The 21684-nt window shown below is 35.0% G+C and overlaps 1 protein-coding gene across 1 annotated transcript; it reads right to left on the bottom strand.

Moving 5' to 3' along the window:
- Positions 1-16976: 16976 nt before the first annotated feature.
- LOC142163204 (protein FAR1-RELATED SEQUENCE 5-like) lies at positions 16977-18687 on the bottom strand. The gene is made up of 3 exons (XM_075220464.1): positions 18408-18687; positions 17623-18233; positions 16977-17420 (listed from the first exon to the last, which is right to left on the bottom strand). The coding sequence occupies exons 1-3, from the start codon at positions 18685-18687 to the stop codon at positions 16977-16979; spliced, it is 1335 nt and encodes a 444-aa protein (XP_075076565.1).
- Between the last annotated feature and the right edge of the window lie 2997 nt (positions 18688-21684).

The following is a 21684-nucleotide window of genomic DNA, read 5'->3' as shown; positions in this document are numbered from 1 at the left end:
GGGTGCACCTGTCCTAGACAGACCCAACCCCTGTGTTGAGTCTCCAAAGCCAAAATGCACCTGATGCAAACAAACGTTCCTACTAGGGATACGGCATGAGGTATTGTTATACTAGGTTTAAACCTGGGTTTATTTGTTCTAGATCTGGCTTACTCGAGCGGACAACTCGAGCCGGGGAGAGGGGGGCCAGCGTACCGGGAATATAGAAGCTTCACCGGCTTTGCAACTTGTCTGAACCTCGTTCTAAATTTGGAATATGACTCTAACATAAAAGAAGTCACACGAAGTGCACACTTATTCATGATTTAGAAGACTTAGAGAGAAGAGGGATTTCGCAACAGTTTATATACAGTTCACGGAATATCAAAGCGGTAAAAGCAATCAATTAGCAAATTAGGCCCAAATCATGTAACAAAATCAGATAATGGATAAAGCCAACTATGAAAATTATTCTATGCTCGAATTCTTGAACCCTGAACCAGAGATTCTGGGTTCGGTCCCCAGTAGAGTCGCCAGAGTTGTCACACCTCCTTTTTTTACTACACCCCGTAAGGGGTATATATATAAGGGAGTTTTTCCAATTAAAGGACAATTAAAACGGGATTATTATTAAAAGATTCAGAGTCGCCACTTGGGAGATTTATGGTGTCCCGAGTCACCAGTTCAAATCCCGAATCGAGGAAAAGATTGATTCTACTTATCAATCCGCGCACCAGAAATCCGGGTAAGGAATTTTGTTAACCCGGGAGAAGGTGTTAGACATTCCCGAGTTTCGTGGTTCTAGCACGGTCGCTCAATTGTTATAATTAGCCTACTATCTGATTTTAAAACATTCTGAATCTACGAGCATTTTAATTTAAAACCGCTTTTATTTATTTTAGAGAAAATTTAACGTCGTCTAAAACATGTCTTTGGACCGCTCCACATGAAATGCACCCGCAATCTGAAACACATTTTATTCAACGCTATCACGATTTGGATTTGGGTCACATGAAATGCACACCCGAGTTTAGGAAAGTAATATTATTAAAATAACGCGCCTAAAGCAACTACGTATTTTTAACTTTACGAGGGTCATGGAAAATTCGCTAAATGGCACGCCTCGAATTCTAAGGATTAAAATATTAACTAAGCGAGGGCCATGCATTTTAAGATTTTATTTGGCACGATCCCTCAATTCCAATTTAAAAAGGGAATTCGAACTAAACTTTGGAGGACCATAAGCCATTTGTGTTATCTAGTATGACTTACTTCCACCAATTAAAGAACTTAATTATCCAAAACACTAAGAGAGTTATGATTGTACTATGGCCCAAATTAGCTACAAAATACTTTTTAAAAGAAGGGGCTGATTATTTAAGGACCTTGCTTGGGCCTGGCTTAAAGCCCAACGTTCACAAGTCAACAAACCATTAGATATCCATCAGCTGAAAGTACATGGGACTCGTAATTAAACTAACATTTTATTTTGTGAATCACTGATTATTTAAGTAAGTTAACTAAAGCTGAACTTCTAAATCTCAAACGTGATTTGGGCCTGAGTCTGCCTTAGACTCATATGGCCTCTTTATTTGAAAAATAAGCATTGGCCCAGTAGAGCCCAGATCTTTGTAGCTTGACATCAACGAATGCAAGACTCTATATCGAGTCTTCAATAACGCATAATAACCTGTCAAAATGGCTTGCAACAATACCCCAAATGATCATTACTTTTCTGGAAAAGAGAAACTGAACATTGAACAAGAATAAAAAACCGACACCTTAGTTTCAATTAAGATAAATCAACAACTTATTGCATGAAGTTCGAACCCTGACTGTGATCTTGCCAACGACCGTGAAAACCTTACATATCTTAGTAAGTTTGGTAACTTGTCAAACCTTAACTCATTGTTTGAATCGTAGTTCTTCAAAAACACAAATGCTTCACCTGAATTCTAAAATGCAATGTGATAAAAGACTGTGGTGCAAGACTCAGATTCTAAAAAAAACTAAACTAAACCTGAAATCAATTTAAATTAGATCTAAAGAAAAGTGAAGAAGCAAATCCAGAACACACATTAAAGGGAAATATAAATGAAACCAGATTCATTTGACTAACAACATGAATAAATGAGTTGATAAGCGTATGGCTTATAGCTAGTCCAATGAATCCCATATAGCCATACCCCATTCAACCCAACAGCATTACAGTACACACTATATAAAATCACAAATGAGTGCAAAGGCTAAGTTGTTGATTCAGTCGGACAAGCTACTTTCTCTCAAACTTCATGATATTTCCCAATCAATTAAAATAACAAAGTTCCTAACTTGAAACAGAACTGAATCGATTAATCCATAACAACAAGCTGATAAAATAAACATAATACTCCAAAGCAATACAGAAAAGTCGAAGGCAAATTGATAATACATTTCAAACTATTGCTTTCATTTTCAACTTTCAAATCCAACTTCAAAAACAACAAAGCCTCTCAATGTGTACCTGTAAATAAGACAGAATCCAAAGCAAAGCAGGATCAGTAGCTAGCAGCTAATAACACAGCTCTCAGATCCAAGAAAAATTAGCAGAAAACCAACTCAGACCAAGTGGTACAAAACAAACCCGAGGACCCAACTTCGTAGCAGTTTTAAATCCCAAATCAATTCATACTCAATCTCAAATGAAACATGAAGTATTTCAGAACTGGAAACTTTTTAGAAATCAATAAAGAAATTAATGAAACAGTAGCAATTTTGTCCGTCTTTTATTTTCTGGAACTCTAGCTCTCCAAAAATCCCCCTTGAGCTGCAAGTATCTTATGCCTTTATAGGCAAGTTACTAGGGCAGCTTTAAATTCACAATTGCATTTCAAACCTTCAGAAATTTTTATTTTTGCTTAGGTATCCTTCTTTTAAAATTCAGAACATCAGAATAACCCCAACCCCCAGCTTCCTAGAAGTTTCCTAATGCAGTTACACCCAGATTCCCTAAGCTAGTTACCCAAAATACCCCTTGAACCCCTGTAATTAACAAGAGAACCCAAACAAGTCGAACTGATCTAAGGCGAACCAGATATGGGTCTTCGAAAACTCGGGTCAGTCCCTTTCTTTTAGGGCCCAGGTCCAAGTCAGAAGTCCAGGAGAAACGAGAAGGCAGAAGAAGGAAAGTCAATTAGGATTTTAATCAGCCTTTCGAACCAAATGCTTTCAATCGGCCCAAGACTAAAGGGAACAACCAAACAAACTAACCTAACGAATTCAAACAAAACTGAAGAACCTAATAACTAACCATTAATCCTAACTTAAAAGAAACACATACAGTAATGACTTTGAGAACACAGAAGAAAAAGAAGAAAAGTAGAAGAAGATAAGAAAAATGGAATAGAAAAAAATACTAGAGATACCTGTCAAGCTAGGCGAACACAATCTTGAACTAGTCTTCAAAGAAACCTTGATTTTTTGGTCGAGATAGACCTTAATCGTGTGTTCTCGCCTGGAAACACACGGCTAAAGTCGATCTCAACCTCAAATCTTTAGTAACCTCGCCAATCAACTCCTTTCGGGATTTCAGGTTAAACTTCGATCTGAAATTCGAGAGACTCCAGGATGATTCAAAGGCGAATAGTTAGGGATTTGGAATGAGGGGGACTTGGTGGTCACGGGGTGTAATTTTGGTGGCGAACGGAGGTGGCGCCGCCACCCTAAAGCGGTGGTGTCTGAAGGCGCCTACTAGGGTTTCGCCTTTGTCTCTGAGAGATGAAGGGTTGGGGAGACGAGACCGGGGGGGTGCAAGGCATTTGGACAATTTTATAGGTGTGACCCAATCAGTTCCGGACCGTCGGATGAAGCAAGATGAAGGGCCAAGATTTGTTAAGGCAAACTGAACTCGAAACGACGTCGTTCCACTCCCTTACGACGTCGTTTCAATGGCCTGGGTGATGGGCTACTTGTACCGGGTAAGACAAAGGACCTTGGGCCTGGCTTGGATGAGCTAATGGGGGGGAGCATTTGGGCTTGGCAATGTTAGCCCAAAACACCCCTTTTCTTATTTCCAATCCCTTTCTTCTTCTTCTTTTTTCCCAAAATTCGTTTTAAATTTAAAAATAAAAATAAACCTAAATTAATCGCTAATCAAATTATGCTATTACATTAATTAACTCTAAATAACATTTACCACAAATAATTAAAAACCAAATTCAAGGAAAACTGCCAAAGTTCGAAATTAAAATTAAAAAGTGGAAAATAAACTATTTTTGTGATTTTCATGTCTTATAAAACAAACTAATTTACTAATTAATCTAAAAAAATATAAAATTAAATCCTAAATGAAGTGCGTGATATTTTTGTATTTTCATGAATTAAATAAAATAAACGTGCACAAACAAATGCAAAAAATTAACAGAAAATGCCACAAAATCCAACAAAATTGCAAACACTGAAAGAAATTATTTTGTTTTGAATTTGTTGAAATAATTCATATAGGGCAAAAATCGCGTGCTCACAATTGGTTACTAGCATAAACAACTGATAAAAACCATTTGGGAGAAGATTGACTAACCTGAACAGACGCATGGATTTCTTGACTGGTAACGGCTACTGGATCCACAGTGAGTTCATGTGCTCGCCATAGAATAACTATTCCTCCTGAGTGTCTATGTGCAGTAACTTGTATGAGATCAGTAAAGTCAAATTGTTGAAGTAGTGACATATGATCTTGCATCTTTGTCTTTGTGAGGCACAGTATAGATGAGTTATTTCATTGTAGTAGAACCCATAGGTTCTGACGGAATTCCAAACCATTTTCTCCCCTACAATTCCATAGCATGATCTTCATAAGATGATTGTTGTGTTGGGTTCCCTCTGGGGGTACTGAAAGCTCCAGGTGCATGAGCAGGTGGGGAGGTTGATACAGTGCCTGTGGCAACATTGTATCCCTTAGTGTGGGTATCATGAGGACCACATATTTGTCCTCCAAGGAGTAAGGGTCGAGGCAGATATTCAACGATGTCTTTTCAAAACTCGGTGGAATGTAGATCAAAAAATTTCTTTCTATATTTTCTGGCATGGCGATCGTGATTGATTCGCTCAGTGTTAGTAATTCTATGAACGTCTCCGGAGCATCTGCCTCTTCTTCTTGTGGTTAGTGATGATAAAATTCCTCCATTGGTGGCGATGGTGGTGGTGGCGGTGGGAATATGACTGGTACCTGCTTCTGGCGTGGAGACAGTTGGTGGGATGGTTCCACTACTTGGTGGTGATGAGGCACAAACCATGGCAAGCAGTTGTGAGGTTGGTATGTATTCCAAGAGTGGTAATATTGTTGGAGATGAGCATTCCATTGATGAATGTTGAGCAGTTGTGTTTGAAACTCTAGGGCAGTGATCTCTTGTTGTTATAGTATTTGTATGGCAGCTTCGTAGTTCATGGGCATGAAAATGCCTTGTTGAAGGATGTTTGTTAATGCTTCCGTATTGTCCAGAAGAATCGCTGCCTGTTGTTGCATTAAGGAGATGTCTGGCAGTGGTGGGAGAGGAGTGAGATGAGGTGGTGGGAGGAAGTTGGGTTGAGCAGGAAGAGAGTTGTAAGGGTGATAAAAGTTGTTTGGTGGGGGATACATGGGAACTGGTGGTAGTGGTGCAATGGATGGAAGAAGAAGTGGAGGCGGTAGGGTGTAGTGAGCAATGTGCATGTGATGGTGGTAGTGCCGTTGGTGCCTGTGTGGGCGACGACGATGATGTTGGTGGTGATGAGGAACCATTATGGATTGTAGGGGAATCTATGTGTGAAAGTGTAGTGGATGTGATAGTGTTAGTATTGGGAATAGGTGTAAGTGTATTTGAGGATAAGGGTTGAGTAAAGGTATTGTTGGATGGAGCAATGACTGTTGGTTGGAGAGGCGGTAGAGTCAGTGATGTTGTAATGGAAGAAATGACGGGGGTAATGTCATGGTAATTTTTTGAGAGGTCGACTGCATGAGAGGTAGGGTGATGATGAAGTTGATGGGAGGAAAGTTGTAGATTGGAGGAGTCGTCAATGTAGTGGCGATGTGGCCGGTATTGATTTGGAGTATTGGTGGTGAAAATTGCTTGTGGCAGTGGTGAATATGTGTAATTATTTTGTATACCATCGGAAGTGTATGGGAGTGAAGGAGTGGAATAAGTAGGTGTAGGGAAAGGTGTTATAGGTTCATGATTGTTTTCATTGTATGTGATAATTGGAGGGTGAGGAAAGTTGGTTATGTTTATGGTTTGCATGTTGGGAAGTGGTGTAATATTGGTAGGGGTGGCATGTGGCAGTGCAGCCTGTTAGTGTTGGTTGCATGGGCTTTGCGTGTGAAGTGAGTGTGCGGTATATGGTAGTATAGGTGATATAGAGTTTGATGATGATGGTTGTTTGGAATTGGTAGGTGTATTAGTCATTATAATTGGTTGATCAATTTTAGGGGTCTTTTTGGTTGATTTGTTTTTGTTTTTTTGGAAGCTAGTAATGAGAGCATTATTTTTGTATTTTTGACGGCGTATTAGGGGGGTGTGTGGGTTGGGTATTGGCTGGTATTGAATGGGAATGAAAGAGGGTATTATTTAGAAAATCATTTGAAGGTGGTGTAGGATCGTTAGAAATGGTAGGCATTGTGTGCATGTGAGGGTAATGACTGGGAGGGATTGTGGCGGGTGGCATAGCAGGTGTAGTAGTAGGTATTGAGTTGTTAACAGGAAGGGATATGTCTATAGTGGTAGTCTGTGTATAGAGTTCAGAATTTTCAGTTGGAGTGGTATAGGCAAATCTATTGGATAGAGAGATGGGGTTTGGCATTCTAGGTTTAGTGGTTTTGGGTTGAAGGGTGGTTTTAGTTGGAGGAAAATATTGTTTATTAGTTGGATGACGTGTAGATTTGCTATAGGAAACTGTTTTCCATTCATCTTGGGTAAGAAATGGTGGTGTAGGAGGGAAAGACTTAGGTAATGCAGTTTGATTAACCGTGTGTGTGTTGGGTGTTATATTGGGACAGTGAGAATTAGTATGGCCTAAGCATCCACAGGCAATGCAAATGGAAGAAGCATTTTCGTAGTAAATTTGCTATAGGTATGAGCCTAATAGCACATTTTTGGTAATGGTGTATCAAGTGGTGCGAGGATGCAGAGACGTGCATAACGACCTCTAGTGGTATGAATTGTGGATGTGTCAATTTTTAACAGGGTACCAATGCATGAAGCAATTTTTTTTTAGAATTTACAAGTCATAATATTCAGTGGGTAATTCTTGTAAACGAATCCATATAATAGAGAGGCTAAGATTAGTGAATTAAATTTTGGCTCCCATTGGTGAATAATAAGATATTGTGAGCCAATAAATCAAGGTCCGTTGTGGAGTATGTTTTTGTAGTTAACAATGTTTGTTACTTTTACTAAGTAATAATCGTAACCTAAATCAATGAGAATTAGAGGTTCATTGAGTTTCCAAAGTTGTTCTATTTTGTGTTTTAGAAGATGGTAAGTGGTTTTTTTGCCAAGTAATTTTATAATAAGAGCTTGATTCCAAGGACGATAGAGTCGAGATTTGTCACTCTGAGTTATGGGGATGAAGTGTGGGTGGTTTGTTTTGTTTTCTATTTCATCCTCTAGTATAAGTTTGGTAAGGAAGTCCGTGTCAAAATCAGTAGGCAGAGGGGATGGGTGAGAAAAGAGTTTATCACGAAAACTTACTTGCTCAACAGATGATTGTTGTGTTATTGGCTGTGAAGATTTTGGTTTGCGAGTGCTACGATCTAACTGGTCCATTTCTTCGTCTGTCATTTGCTGGTCATCCGTTGCTTGCATGTTTTCCATTGGTAGCGAAGGATGGTGAGTGGTTGGGAAATGGAGTTCTCACTCTAGAAGTCTAGTGAGAAGGAGTTTTCCTTTTCTTCTTCCAAAATTTTCCGTTGTTGCCTCCACGTTCTAGAGTAGTTTCTACTTGCTACACAAATAGTTCGCAGCTACCTTTCAAAATACAAATGGTGTGCTCTTATAGGAAACAAAAAAAACCTTTTTTTGTCTCTCTTGATATATCAAGTATTTTTTTTTTTTTAATATATTAGGTTATGAGTATTAACTACTAGTATATATTTTGATGAATACAATAATTATTGCTCATCTATTTATATTAGAAAATTTATTAAATATATTTATAATTTAATTAAAAATTTAGTAACTAAAACGAATTATAAGTTTGATGACAAGTTCATAATCATAAATTTTAAATTCTGACTCCGTTTCAGATCAGAATCCATCATGTTGATAGCATTCCACTCAAATAAAGATTCCATAAGTGGCAGTTTGATGGCTGAAAAACTTATATTGCAGCGTTTTGACCACTAAGAAAAGAAGTTTGGGATTTCATAAAAGTAAAACACAGTCAACAAGTTTAATTTCTATAACACATGGAGTTATTGATAGGGACATAAGTTTAAAGTGTTTGGCTGCCTAACAAAATGGGATTGTTGGAAATCAGACATAAATTAGTTAAATAATTATCCTCTTTTTTCTCACCAAAACTAAGATGAATATCTTCTTGAAACTCCTAACAAAACCTAACAGAAAAGCATGCTCTTAGTGGAAAATCCAAGGACTAGACAATACAATTGTGGACCTTATGACAAGTGATTCAATAACAGAAATTTGCTTGGCTCCTGTTCGGAAAGCCACCAGGTAATTAAAATTAGTATAATTATTAGGCTAGTAATTGTACAGCTTAGTAATTATATAGTATTGTAATTACGACGACTTATTTGTTTGTCATAATGTAATTACAAGCGTATTGTTTGGTTGCACAAGTATAATTACACAGTTAAATTAAATTCTAAACAAAGTAATTATCAAAACTTAAAAGTTAATATAATAAATATATCCCTATAAATAATTTTATATAAGTGTAAATTAACAACTATAACTAATTATAAGAGAATAGTATAGTATTATTTTAATTAATTATAACAACTAAAAACATATGTCTTGTAATTAATAACAACTAAATTAATACTAATATTTAGTTTAATTAATTATAACAACTAAAAATATACGTCTTGTAACATCATAGAATGCATGTTTGATAAATAAATTATTCCTTAATATTATAAATATAATGTCATAACACTATTCAAATATTTGACAAAACTAATCTATCAATACTAACTAAAAAATGAACAACATGCAATGTGAAATAACAAGTCAATACTATTAAAACAAGTCAAGTGGAACCATAAATATAACACAATTTTAAAACCCAAAAAAAAAGTTTAACATATGTCAAATTCCAACATGATAAAAATAAGTTTCAATACAACTTAATATTATGAAACATAATAAGTTTATAATCTTTTTCAACAACAAAATTCTACTTTAATGGTATCACTCATTATATGTCAAGTTTTCTAATGACTCCTTATTTCTAATATTAGGAAGTGTAGTTTCAAAAACTAGAATAGTAACGCAATTACGCTAAATGAAGAAAGTAAAACAAATAAGAAATAAATTATACAAGCAATTACATGGAATCACGAGAAGTAAAGATAGGAAAATAAAAGATAAATAACGTACAAAGAAAAATATATTTAAAATTTAGAAAACAAATTTAAAAGTAAAAATAAAATATAAAAAAATAAAATAATGGAAATAAAAAATTATAAAGAAAATAAATTAAAATAAAAACAAAAAGGAAAGAAATTAAAAAGTAACATTGTAATTACCACCAGTTTTCTCCTCCCCTAGAATTAGAGAGTGTAATTACATCTCTCCAATTACATCCAATTCCATGCTGACCAAGTAATTATTTGGCCAGACAAACATGACAAACCAAAATTACACTCAAATCCAATTCCTAGGTGGCTTTCCAAACATGCTCTTGCCGACTTTTATGCACTTAAATATTTAATTATTTATTCAAACAATAATTCTACATTGGATAAAATTATAATATCTAATAGTGGAATTTGAAACTAACTAAACTTCTGTTAATTTAAGTTGTTAATGAACTCTAGATTGGTCCTATTAGAAATTGAGTACGGCAAGAATTCTATCGAAAACACATTACCCGTACATTAACTATATATATTCATGGTGGACAAGAGACGGACTATTTCTTACCTACAAATTCCTGAGACACCCGACATACTTTTCTCTCCAGGAAGTAATTCGTAAATTGTTACTACAACCAGAGTTGTCAAAACGGGCTAGTCTAGTCTAAGCCTTGTGGGCTTTTAAATTTGGGATTTTTATCTATCTATACCATATATCAAAACTTATTACCCTCAATGTTTAAGGTTTGTGTTTATTATATTTAAGCATACCAAATTACCATTTCTATACCATAATTCAAATTAGGGATATAATTAAGGGTTCATTTTTATTAGGCATAATTATAGGACTGTATCTTCACGTTATTTGGTTTGCCCGCCCCTCTCTCCTCCAACCCCCCCCCCCCCCACACCCCCTACGATTTACCTTCAGTTCCCCACCCCCACGATTTACCTTCAGTTTTTCCTCCATTCTCGTACAATCTCTTCTCACCCACAATTACCATCACTTTCTTCTCCACTTAATTACCTTCAGTTGATAGTATCCCCCACGATTTGAATTCACTTCCATCTTTGTCTTCAACTCCTAAATCATGAAAAAAACCAACACTCCCCAAAAAAATCATCAAAAGCTATATTAGCTGATATTCCAACCTTTGATTTGGGTGTTTTAACACCAAAATCACCACCCAAAAACCCACAATCGACGCATGCAAGTGAACAAACTACTGTTATTTCATCTCCTAGACAAATTTGTGCGGAAATAAGAAGCAAGCATTTGCACAATGTTGATGTTGGTAGAGTTGATAAACTAGTCGACAATCAACTGAAACGCAAGGGGAAAGAGTTGAGTGTAGATGACGATTTTGTAAATGATTCTCCCAAAGTTCAATCTGTGAAAAAACACAAGGTCTCTCCTTCTTCATCAAAACCAAAGAAGAAGAAACCCTCAAAAAAAGTACCAAAATTGGTTAAGGAAAAAATTTCAATAAAGGTAAACACTATTTATGTTTCCTCACTATTTTGTAGTTTGATTTTGGTTGTAAAAATCTGTTGTTCAAGTGTTAATTTAGTGTTCAAGTATTTTTTGGCCAAATGTGGTATTGTCCTAATTTTGTAGATTATTTTTCACAATTTTGTAGGTTTAATGGAACTGTGATTATTAGACAGTGTATATTGTAGTTAGTTTGTAGTTGATTTGTAGTCTGATCGTTAAATTGTAGAGAGGGTATTTTTCATTGCAACCTGTATTGCTGCTACATTTAACTTCATTCTAAATACAATTTATCTACATGTTGTGAGTTAATTGAAGTAACTGTTACATTCTGTAGATAATGTTTACAAGTGCATTGTTCTTCTTTGATTGTTCAAGTGTATTTTGGTAAAATGTGGTGTTGTCCTAATTTTGTAGATTCTTTGTCTCAATTTTGTAGTCTAATTGGAACTGTGACTCTTAGACAGTGTATAAATGTAGTTAGTTTGTAGTTGATGTGTAGTCTGATGGTTAAATTGTAGATATGATATTTTTTATGGTAACTTGTATAGCTCATATATTTAACTTCATTCTAACTACAGTTAATCTACATTTATGTGAGATACTTGAAGTAACTGTTACATCCTGTAGATTCTTTGTCTCAATTTTGTAGTTTAATTGGAACTGTGACTCTTAGACAGTGTATAAATATAGTTAGTTTGTAGTTGATGTGTAGTCTGATGGTTAAATTGTAGATATGTTATTTTTTATTGTAGCCTGTATAGCTCATATATTTAACTTCATTCTAACTACAGTTAATCTACATTTATGTGACATACTTGAAGTAATTGTTACATCCTGTAGATAATGTTTACACGTGCATTGTTCTTCTGTTATTGTTTTGTAGTTATAGGTGTGGGTAGGCTATTCTTCTTCTAGTTATATTTTGTATTTGTCATGTAGTTATATGTAGATTACTGTTTCCTTTTTATGCAAACTACTAATGTTCATTAATTTTATATTTTCTACAGAATGGACCTTACTTTGCACAACAAAATGTTGATTATGGTGTGCTTAGATTCCACAGTTTGTGTGATCCTAGCATACCTAGCCAGATACAAGCTTTACTCTCTCCGAATGCTTTAAGAGTTTTCAGAAAAACTTGTTTTGATTACTTATTAGGTCTCCCCAAAATCTGTATGCAAAACCAAACACTTCATCTTCTGATGAAGTATGAATTGACAAAGTCTACTGACTCATATTTTTCAGTACTATTTAAGGGTGAAAAATTGAATTTTTCCTTGAGAGAATTTGGGTTGATAACTGGTCTTAATTGTGTGAATAAGTTTTCAGACTATGGTTACACTTCCACATATGTTAGCCCTTTAATGAATACATATTTTCCGAACAAAGAAAGGGTTGAGAAATGGCATTTGAAAAAAGTAGTGACTAATAAAGCATGGGCAAATGATGTGGATGCGGTGAAGTTGTGCATTCTTTATATGTTGGAATTTTTTGTTTGTCCTTCTGATAAAGACCATGTGACTTTCATAGACAAGTTTATGTTCTTTCTAATAGAGTCTGGTAATTTTGAGTCATACCCATGGGGTATCAAATCCTTCAAGCAGGTTATTGAATCTGTCCGACATTGCCTTAATCCCCATGTACATTCTTATCTGATACGGGGATGCTCATTAGCCTTGCAAGTGTGGCTATATGAGTGTTGCTCGTCCGTCAGCACCGAGCTTGCTACGAGATGTTCTGAATCTATACCTCGCATTTTAAGATGGTCAGCTACAAAGGGGCAGATTTGGTTAACTGCAATTGAAGAGAAGATGATCAAGCCTGAGTGGATCAAGGTATTTTTTTCCACTTTTGTATGATGCTACAATTACATTCATAATAACTACATTGAATCTACATTTTTTTGTCACTTGAATTAACTGTTATTTTCATCATTCAGTTCACAAACATGATTGAATCTGGAGAAGAGCTTGGAGTGCTTAATTTGCCAGACAAGATTCAATATGAAGATGAACATGGTGCTCAACCATCACATGTTCCAACTGCTGCTTCTCCATCATTTGAACCCAAATATACAGATTGTCAAGAGGACATTGAATCTGTCAGTAGCAAGCTCATGAAGTTGGAAAAGGGGATTGTGCAGGTATTATGAATAACTACAATATATTAACATAATTTGCTATATTTTGACTTCATTACATAACAATTATAGTATGTTATACATTGTAGTTAATTTGTGGTATAAATCTATAACAATTATAGTTTGTTGAATTGTAGTGTAACTGTAGCAGTTAGAATAAGATTACCAACTAATTATATATTTAATTTTTAGGTTGATGTAAAGTTAGATGCCTATAGGAAGGATGTTTTTGAGGAACTCTCAAGCCTTCGAGAGTTCATAGATCAATCTTTGAAGGGTGTTATGAATGTGATAAACAAGAGGTTTGATTTGGACGAGTCAAAGGTAAGAATTTACATATAATTTTGTACTAAGACTAATTAAGACATACAAATAAAGTAGTCTCAAATATTTCCCAAAATTGTAGTTTGCTGGTAGTTCAACAAAAAATAATTACCAACATCAAGGAGATAACAACTAGCAATTCCAGTTCAATGCTGGTGATCAACTGCATGGAAGCACAAGCAATACAGGTATCTACAAAATTCCTGCATACATATCTACAAATTTCAAGACAGCATTATTAAATTATACTAATCATTTTTTTACTATGTGTTGCAGCTACAATTTCTCCAGAACATTTTCAACCACATGTTGACTTATATCCTGACTTCCAAGAAGCAGCTGAGGCATATAAAGCAGGTACAGAACCATTCCTTCATTACAATAAGGTTTTTATGTAAAATTTTAATAATTTACACCTTAACTACATATTCCTACATATATCTACAATTCTCATTCCCAATTATTCATTCAAGCTGATGTTTCACCAGAACATCTACAAGAAAATATTGAGGAAGAACCAGTAATTGATGAAGTGGCTGAGCCACAACAAGCAGGTAATATATTCTCTATATTCTCTATAACTCCATAATACTGTTCATATCTACATAGATCTACACTTATCTACAGAAGGTGAAGTTCCACAGTCGCCAATTCACGGTGTGACTGTGACTGAAGTTGTTCCTGAAGGCATTGATAAAAAAGTTGTTCCTGAAGGCATTGAAAACAAAGGTTTGACATTGGATGACTTTGAGCTGCCAGAAAACTTATCACAGTTGGTCATGTATGGCGAGCCCATACGAGATGAATCAACCCCTGTTCATCCCGGTAGAACAAGGCAACCGGGAAAACATGCACGATCACCTTTCACATCTTTGTATAGTTCTGGAGGCAGCACATCTGTTGGACCTAAATTTTTTTACCTCAAGCACCCCTTCACAAGTGTCATAGGTGAAAATGTAGATCCTTAATTGACAGAAAGGTTCACCAACTGGTTATACATTCGTAGTGATAAAGTATCTAGGAGGTATGAATGCTTCATTTTACACTGTCTGTTCACCATTTTTATACTTTAAAATTGTAATTCATTTTGTAAATTTTTTGTATTTGATCATCTTTTTTTTTGTTATTACAGGAGGAAATATTACTTTTCCAAGAAGGATAACCAAATCAAGCCTTGGTTGGATTTTGGTTGTGAAAAAATTGATAAGAAGGACTGGTTTTATGACCTTGCTCACCCCGGACAAGTCATCAATAACACAGTAAGTATAAAGAACATAATCATTCACAATATCTGTTTTGTCTTCAGCTGTGTAGTGTAATTGTAGTTTATTTTTCAGCTATGATGTGTAATTGTAGTAATATTGTAGACAACATATATATGTTACTATATTTATGTCTCAGCTGTGAAATTTTGCTTTTTATGGACCTTATGTATCATATGTGATGATGATTGTATGTACAAACTGGAATTTTGGTACTTTTGACTGACTTGGAATCTCTGTGTACCACAACTGTAGTTACCTTGTAGTAATATTGTAGAGCTTGTGATTGTGCCTATTAATATTAACTGTAGGTTGAACTTGATGATTTTTGGGAGCTTAAGTTAGGTGGTATGTTTCATTTGTTCCTCTGTATAGTGAATAAATGTAGACAGTGCATAAATATAGTTAATGTGTAGTTGTTTTGTAGTCTGATGGGTCAATTGTACATATAGTACTTGTTCACTATGGTTCATACAAACTACAATTAAATTACATTTTGTGAGGAACTTGGACTAACTGTTATATTTCTGTAGTTATAGTGTAGCTAATTTGCAGCAATCTGTTAGAGTTTTTAATAAATTCAAATTGTAGTTAATCTGTAGCTGTCTTGTAGACAAGTGTGGTTACACCGTACCTTATTGTATATGTTTATTCTATTTTGGCAGCACATTGATGTTATTATGTATTATCTGCGAAAAAGAGGCAAATATGGCCCCAACAATAATACTAGGTTCACAACCACGGATTGCTTGTTCAAGACAAAGATTGAAAGAATCTATGACAAGTTCATAAGTTCTCCACCGGAACAAAGGTATTCGGTTGTTAAACCCGATGATGATGTTGGAGAATATATTCTTGGGTACAGAATTCTTGCTAATGTTGCCTGGGATCTTGTTGACTATGTGCTCATGCCTGTGAACCTTGTAGAGAACTTCCATTGGTTGTTGCTAGTTTTTGACATAAAGGACAGACAACTTTATGTTTATGATTCCATGGTGAGAGCAAACCGTCATAAAACAGTAGAGACATTGGTTGACAAGTTTTCAATCATTATCCCTCTGTATTTGTCATGCACTGGTTTATATGGTAAACGTAAAGACATTAACTTCAAGAGCACAAAGGCATACATCGAAAAACCAGTTACGGACCCTCTCGACATACAATGGATGGTTGCTGAGATTCCACAACAAAAGGAAGGCTCAGTGTAAAAAAATAATCTCCCTTTCTATATGTTTAATTTTTTTTATTTTAATCATTTGTTATATAATAAAAAATTCTCATCCTATGCAGCGATTGTAGTGTATTTGTGGCTGCATTTGCGAAGTATGTTAGCCTTGGAGATTTGGCAATCCCAAAGGAAGATCTTTCTGATATTGACCAACACCGTAGACGCTATGGAGCTCTACTGTGGGACTATGCAACAAAGAAGCAAGAAGATGGGTCAATCAGTGAGAGTGAGGTTACTGGCAGGCTAGCAAGGAGGAAGGGTGCTCCGGCAAAAAACGAGAGGACTAGAGTGCAACGAAAGAAGAAATAGACTATTGTGTTCCTAGTTTGGTCTGTGAAATTTGGTAGTTGAATTGGAAAACAATGTAGGAAATATGTCGTTTTGGTTTTCTACAACACTTTTTGTTGATTACATTATACTCGAGTACTCTGATTACATTTTTACAGCAACAGCTTTGTCTTACAATTTGACTTTAATCTTCAAGTTATTTTTATAAATACCTTCAAGTGCCAAGTAATATCTGTATATAACTGTCATTTGTTACACAGCAGAAAGATAAAATAAATACAGGAATCATATAAATAATTTAGCCATTTTTTATCAACAAGGTTTATCAAAAAAATTCAATTTATCTACATTTAAACTACGTCAAACTACATTTTAACTACAACTCCTCTACATATGAATAACAGGACTACAGTTCTAACACAGTTAAACTACATATTCACTACAATCTGGATACAATTTACGTTGAATGCATTCTTTATTAATATCAGTTTTTTTGTATACAGTAAATATTAAAGTTTAACTATTCTATAAAAAAAAGACAACTTTAGATGCTTGACAGAATACATAAAAACATAAATAGTGCAGATACACAAATTGATGTTTATACTTCTTATTCATCTTCAAAAACTTAAACAATTAGACAAGAAAATCCGATAATTTGAGCTCACTAACATTTATTTTGAATAACTATTCTAACTACATGATATTCATTTCTTTTTCGGCGCATTCTTGCAAGTTCTTTTGTTATGCCCTTCACCTCCACAATTACCACATGACACCTTGTATTTCTTTGACTTTATTTCATCAAATGTTTTATATCTTTCCTTGTGAGGTCTCCCTGGCTGCCTTTTATCTCCCGCCGGTGGCTTTACTACCTCATCCAAAATATGTTGTGGCACTTCCCATTTGCCTTCATCAGGAAGAGGATTTACTGGCATTTCATAGGTAAGCAGAAGGCTCTTCCTTGTGTAATACGGAGAGCAATAGTTTTCGTATGTTTCATTCCTATGCCTTAATGCTGCCAAAGCATGCGCACATGGAAGTTCATCAAGTTGGAATTGTCCACAGCTACATTTCTTGTTTTCTAGACACATAATGTACCGCTTCACACCATCTAACACAGTATGTATATGATCTGTTGAAGCCCTCACCTACAATTGAAGACCAAACAGAAATAATAATACATCAATCATTAAAATGGATTATCAACAATTTACCTACAAATCAGCAACAAATATATCACAGCTCATCTACAAACTATTATTACCGACAATTTGACTACAGTTTAACTACAATCTGGAAAAGCTGCAGCTAGTACTTTTTGATTCTACTGCACCAAAAAAAATATCTTACCCTTAGTTTCTGAGATAATGTACTGTTGTCTTCCAATTCTTTGTTGTATTTGTGACCAAGGTATGTGAAAGTACCCTTTGCCTTCGATAACTTTTCTTTTGTCCAACGTTCAAGAAGAGTCCTCATATACTCAAATAGATCAAATATTGGAAGCTCTCTTGCATCTTTTGTTACAGCATTCAATGACTCGGCAATGTTTGACGTCATAGTAAAAGTTCTATTTACCGTTGCATGTACTCTTGACCATCTATGATAGCCAATATCATATAGGTAAGACTTTACACGCAGGTCTACCTCTTCAATCTTCAACATCCTTTCATTAAATTCATCCATAGTGTATGACCGTGCTGTAGCAAAGTACAATTCATGTAATTGTAGATGTCCCTTCTTGAATTTTGACCTTATATTTGTCCATATATGCCACATGCAAGAGTAGTGTGCCAATCCCGGATAGACAACTGATGTTGCCTTCAGTATACTCTCATGCCTATCTGAAACAACACACATTGAAGGTCTTTCACCATATGCCTCCTTGAATTGCTCAAAGAACCACTTCCAAGACGCGTCGTTTTCAGAATCAACCACAGCATATGCCAAGGGAAAAATAGTACCTACATTTTTAAGACATAAAATATGATTAAATAACAACTACAATATATATTGAGAAATATAGACATGTTAACTACATTCTTTTATATAACTACAAAATAACTACAACATAACTACAATTTAACTGCATTTTAAAGACTGTCTACAAATAAGTACAAAATTATTCCATTATTTACCTGCTGCATCCATGGTGCTTGCTGTCAGCATAATCCCCCTGTAGGCTGACTTTAAGAATGTCCCATCAACCACTACTACCGGCCTACAATGTTGCCAACCATTTATTGATGTACAAAGAGCAACAAATGCGTATAAGAAGCAATCATTTGCTGCCTTCTTCAATTTAACAACAGAACCAGGATAATTCTTCTCAAGAATATAAAAATATTTGGGTAATTTGTTGTAGGAGTCACACGGATTCCCTCTCAAAAACTGTAAGCTTTTTCCTTTGCTCTCCATGCTTGCATGTAGCTTAGGTTCAGTCCATGTTCGGATAACATGTCAGTTTGTATGTCCTTTGGTGTGTAAACAGTCTTAGGATCATAATACTTTGGAACGACCATGCTACCAAGTACTGCTGCAGTACGTTTGCGCTGTATGAATGTTTCGTCCATTAGGCAGCATGTGTGTTGATGGCTGAAACTTCATATCTTGAACATTGCCGAATCATTAATTGACGTTGCCTTGAAATGCCATTTACAGCTTTCAGCAACACATATAAGCCAGTAGCTACAAAAGAAATACAATATTTACACAAATTTATGAAAAAACTACAATTTACTACAAATTGACTATAATTTAACTACAATTTATAAAACCCACCTATCTTCAATCATACACTGATTTTGCTGATATATTATCCACAAATAACTACATACCTTCTATGACTGGATCTTTTTACTCTGAACTGGAACTTGTGTATCACTGAATAAGTCTTCATTGCAGCAGCTACTGTTTGCTTGTCCTGATAAACTTGTCCTTCTTCAATATATGTTTGCGTAGATTCAGTTATTATTTCACTTTGATATTCCTCTATAGCTGGTGAGGATGGAAATTCAAGTAAGTTTAGGGATCCAGACGAACCTGCAAACAATAAATTCATAAATGTAGTTTCTATGTAGATAATTTTGAAAGCAACATTACTTTATCCTTTTCAGTACTATGTGAGCTTTGTAGTTTAATTGTAGGTAATTGTAGTAATATTGTAGATAACATAGTAACACCATAACTCTCTGCAATGTCGAATCAAACATACCTGCACTGGTGCTTTCATTGTTGATTGCCAATTCCATATTGAAATCTCTTACACTTATACATAAAGGATACGAACCTAAGTTTTTATTCTCCTTTTTGGTTTCCATGTAAGCACGAACCCCCATATCATTCCTAATCTCCATTGGAGGACAATTCTCGTTCACAATGTATTTGATTTCTATAATTTTATTTGATGTATCAATCGATAATTGTTCTGCAATTGTAGAACTGAGAATTCCGTAGTTTGCATTATCATCTACCACAATGGCATCAACTTCAAAATCTCTAAATCTGCCATAGTTATCCCAATTACCATTCGATTTCAGCATTATTAGGATTTTTGACATGATTTCGTGTAGTTGATAGGAAAAAAGACGAAGAAGAGATATAGTTTCTACAATTTGAATACTGATATCGACGAAGAGCAATTTTGTACAATTTGAGACGAAGAACAGATATAGTCTCTCTTCAGTAATTGTACAATTTGATTGCGTTTTTTGTGAAATCTCTTTCTGTTGAGGAAGGAGAGAATTACGCAACTGGTGCCTTCATCAGGAAGAGAGATCTCCTTCATTTCAAAATTGGAATAAAATCCTTGACAGAATCACATCAGATTTGGTGCCTTCATTTTAGGGCTTTTTTAATGGCAAAATCTACCTATTTTGGATTGGTATATAATTTGTAGTAAAAGTGTGGACTACATGGGTAAATAACAAATTATGAACATTTTTGGTAATAATGTTTGATATATGGTATAGATAGGTAAAAATCCCTTTAAATTTGAGGGGCTAAGACGGGCCGGCCCTCCATCTATATGGGCCTTAAAATGGCCAGTCCAGCCCAACTCTAAGAGGCCGCGGGCTAGGGCGGGCCGGCCCTTTAATATTTTTTGAAAAAAATATTTCTCCAAATCTTTAGATATTTTTTTCATGACATAATCTCTTAATCATATGAACGACTTCTGTTTATTTAGAGTGTACAAGAATCTTGATATTTGACAAGGAATCTCGTAATTGAAATGTAAATTCTCTATATCTCTAGCTCTTCTTTTTTTAATGTTACATAAATATTTTTTTAGTACTTTTCTTTCACTTTTCTTAGGTTCAGGAATTGCTTTAATAAGTTTATACGTTAAGGTTTTTTAATTTAGGTTTAACATTGTTGTTTTCATCATTATAGTCCATAAAATTTTTAAAATTCATGAAATTTGCTAGTGTTGTCAATTTTCTTTGGGTATTAAAACTTGTCCTTTTTCTATGCTGAAGAGCAATTTATAATTAATAATATAATAAAATAACCAAATTGATCATTGGCGAGTTAAAGTAATATTTTCTTTTGAAAAAAAAATTATTGGCCACTTAAAACTTTCTTAGTTCGTTGTTAATTAAGCAAAAGAAAAACTAATCTCGTCATACTATATGCATATCAAAAATATAAATTCTAGTTGATATGATAGGGTAAATGAGCAATCGAAGGTTGGAAAATAGGGATTATAGTTAATAATTTTTTAGTTTTTACTTTTCTAAAATATTTAAATTTGAATTTAATTAATTTTTGGCCCACGGGCCGGCCCAGGCCCAGCCTCAATCAAGCCTCAAGGGCCAGCAGGTTGACTTAGGCCGAGCTTAAAAGCCTCAGTTTTAAATGGGCTAAAAAAATCTCAACTCAGCCCTACCCAAATAGCGGGCTGGGTTGGGTTGGGCTGGCCTCACGGGCCAAGCCCATTTTAACTGCTTTAACTGCAACCTTCTCTTTATGCCTTACAAATGATTGTTGTGCGTGATATAATACATCTAAATCTACTTTAGATGTACTTTTTTAATCACCTAAGTTATTAGTATCCGCAATCTGACGTTTTATTTGGTTGTTGAAGAGTAGTAGTTGTGTCTTGAACCTAAGATATTTATTGAAATTGGTTTAGTTAAGCTTAAGAAAAAATTGACTATGGTTCAAGTCAGATATTTGGTTTCTTAATTTTAGTGAGGAGACGTGCTTCTTTCCTTTTATATTTGGTTTTACTGCATGTACTGGAAAAACCTAAGAATATACCGGTAATTAACAATCATTTCGATGGGATCAAGCTGTAGAAGTTTAAATAGTGCTTTGTGCATACTATAGACCAATGACGGAGTCAGAATTTTTACTAAGGAGTATCAAAATTTTCAAAGGTAAACACACGAACACAAGCCAAAAAGATTCTAA

The sequence above is a fragment of the Nicotiana tabacum genome, chromosome 8 (assembly GCF_000715075.1).
Source record: "Nicotiana tabacum cultivar K326 chromosome 8, ASM71507v2, whole genome shotgun sequence".
NCBI lineage: Eukaryota > Viridiplantae > Streptophyta > Magnoliopsida > Solanales > Solanaceae > Nicotiana > Nicotiana tabacum.
This window is presented reverse-complemented; position numbering and strand designations above follow the sequence as displayed.

What these genes read in the sequence shown, in the direction of transcription:
- LOC142163204 (XM_075220464.1), bottom strand. Translation starts at nt 18,687, where the DNA reads ATGGAGAGCAAAGGAAAAAGCTTACAGTTTTTGAGAGGGAATCCGTGT. An exon ending in AAGCACCATGGATGCAGCAG is followed by an intron (nt 18,234 to 18,407) that starts GTAAATAATGGA and finishes TTAAAAATGTAG; the next exon opens with GTACTATTTTTCCCTTGGCA. An exon ending in CATTATCTCAGAAACTAAGG is followed by an intron (nt 17,421 to 17,622) that starts GTAAGATATTTT and finishes CTTCAATTGTAG; the next exon opens with GTGAGGGCTTCAACAGATCA.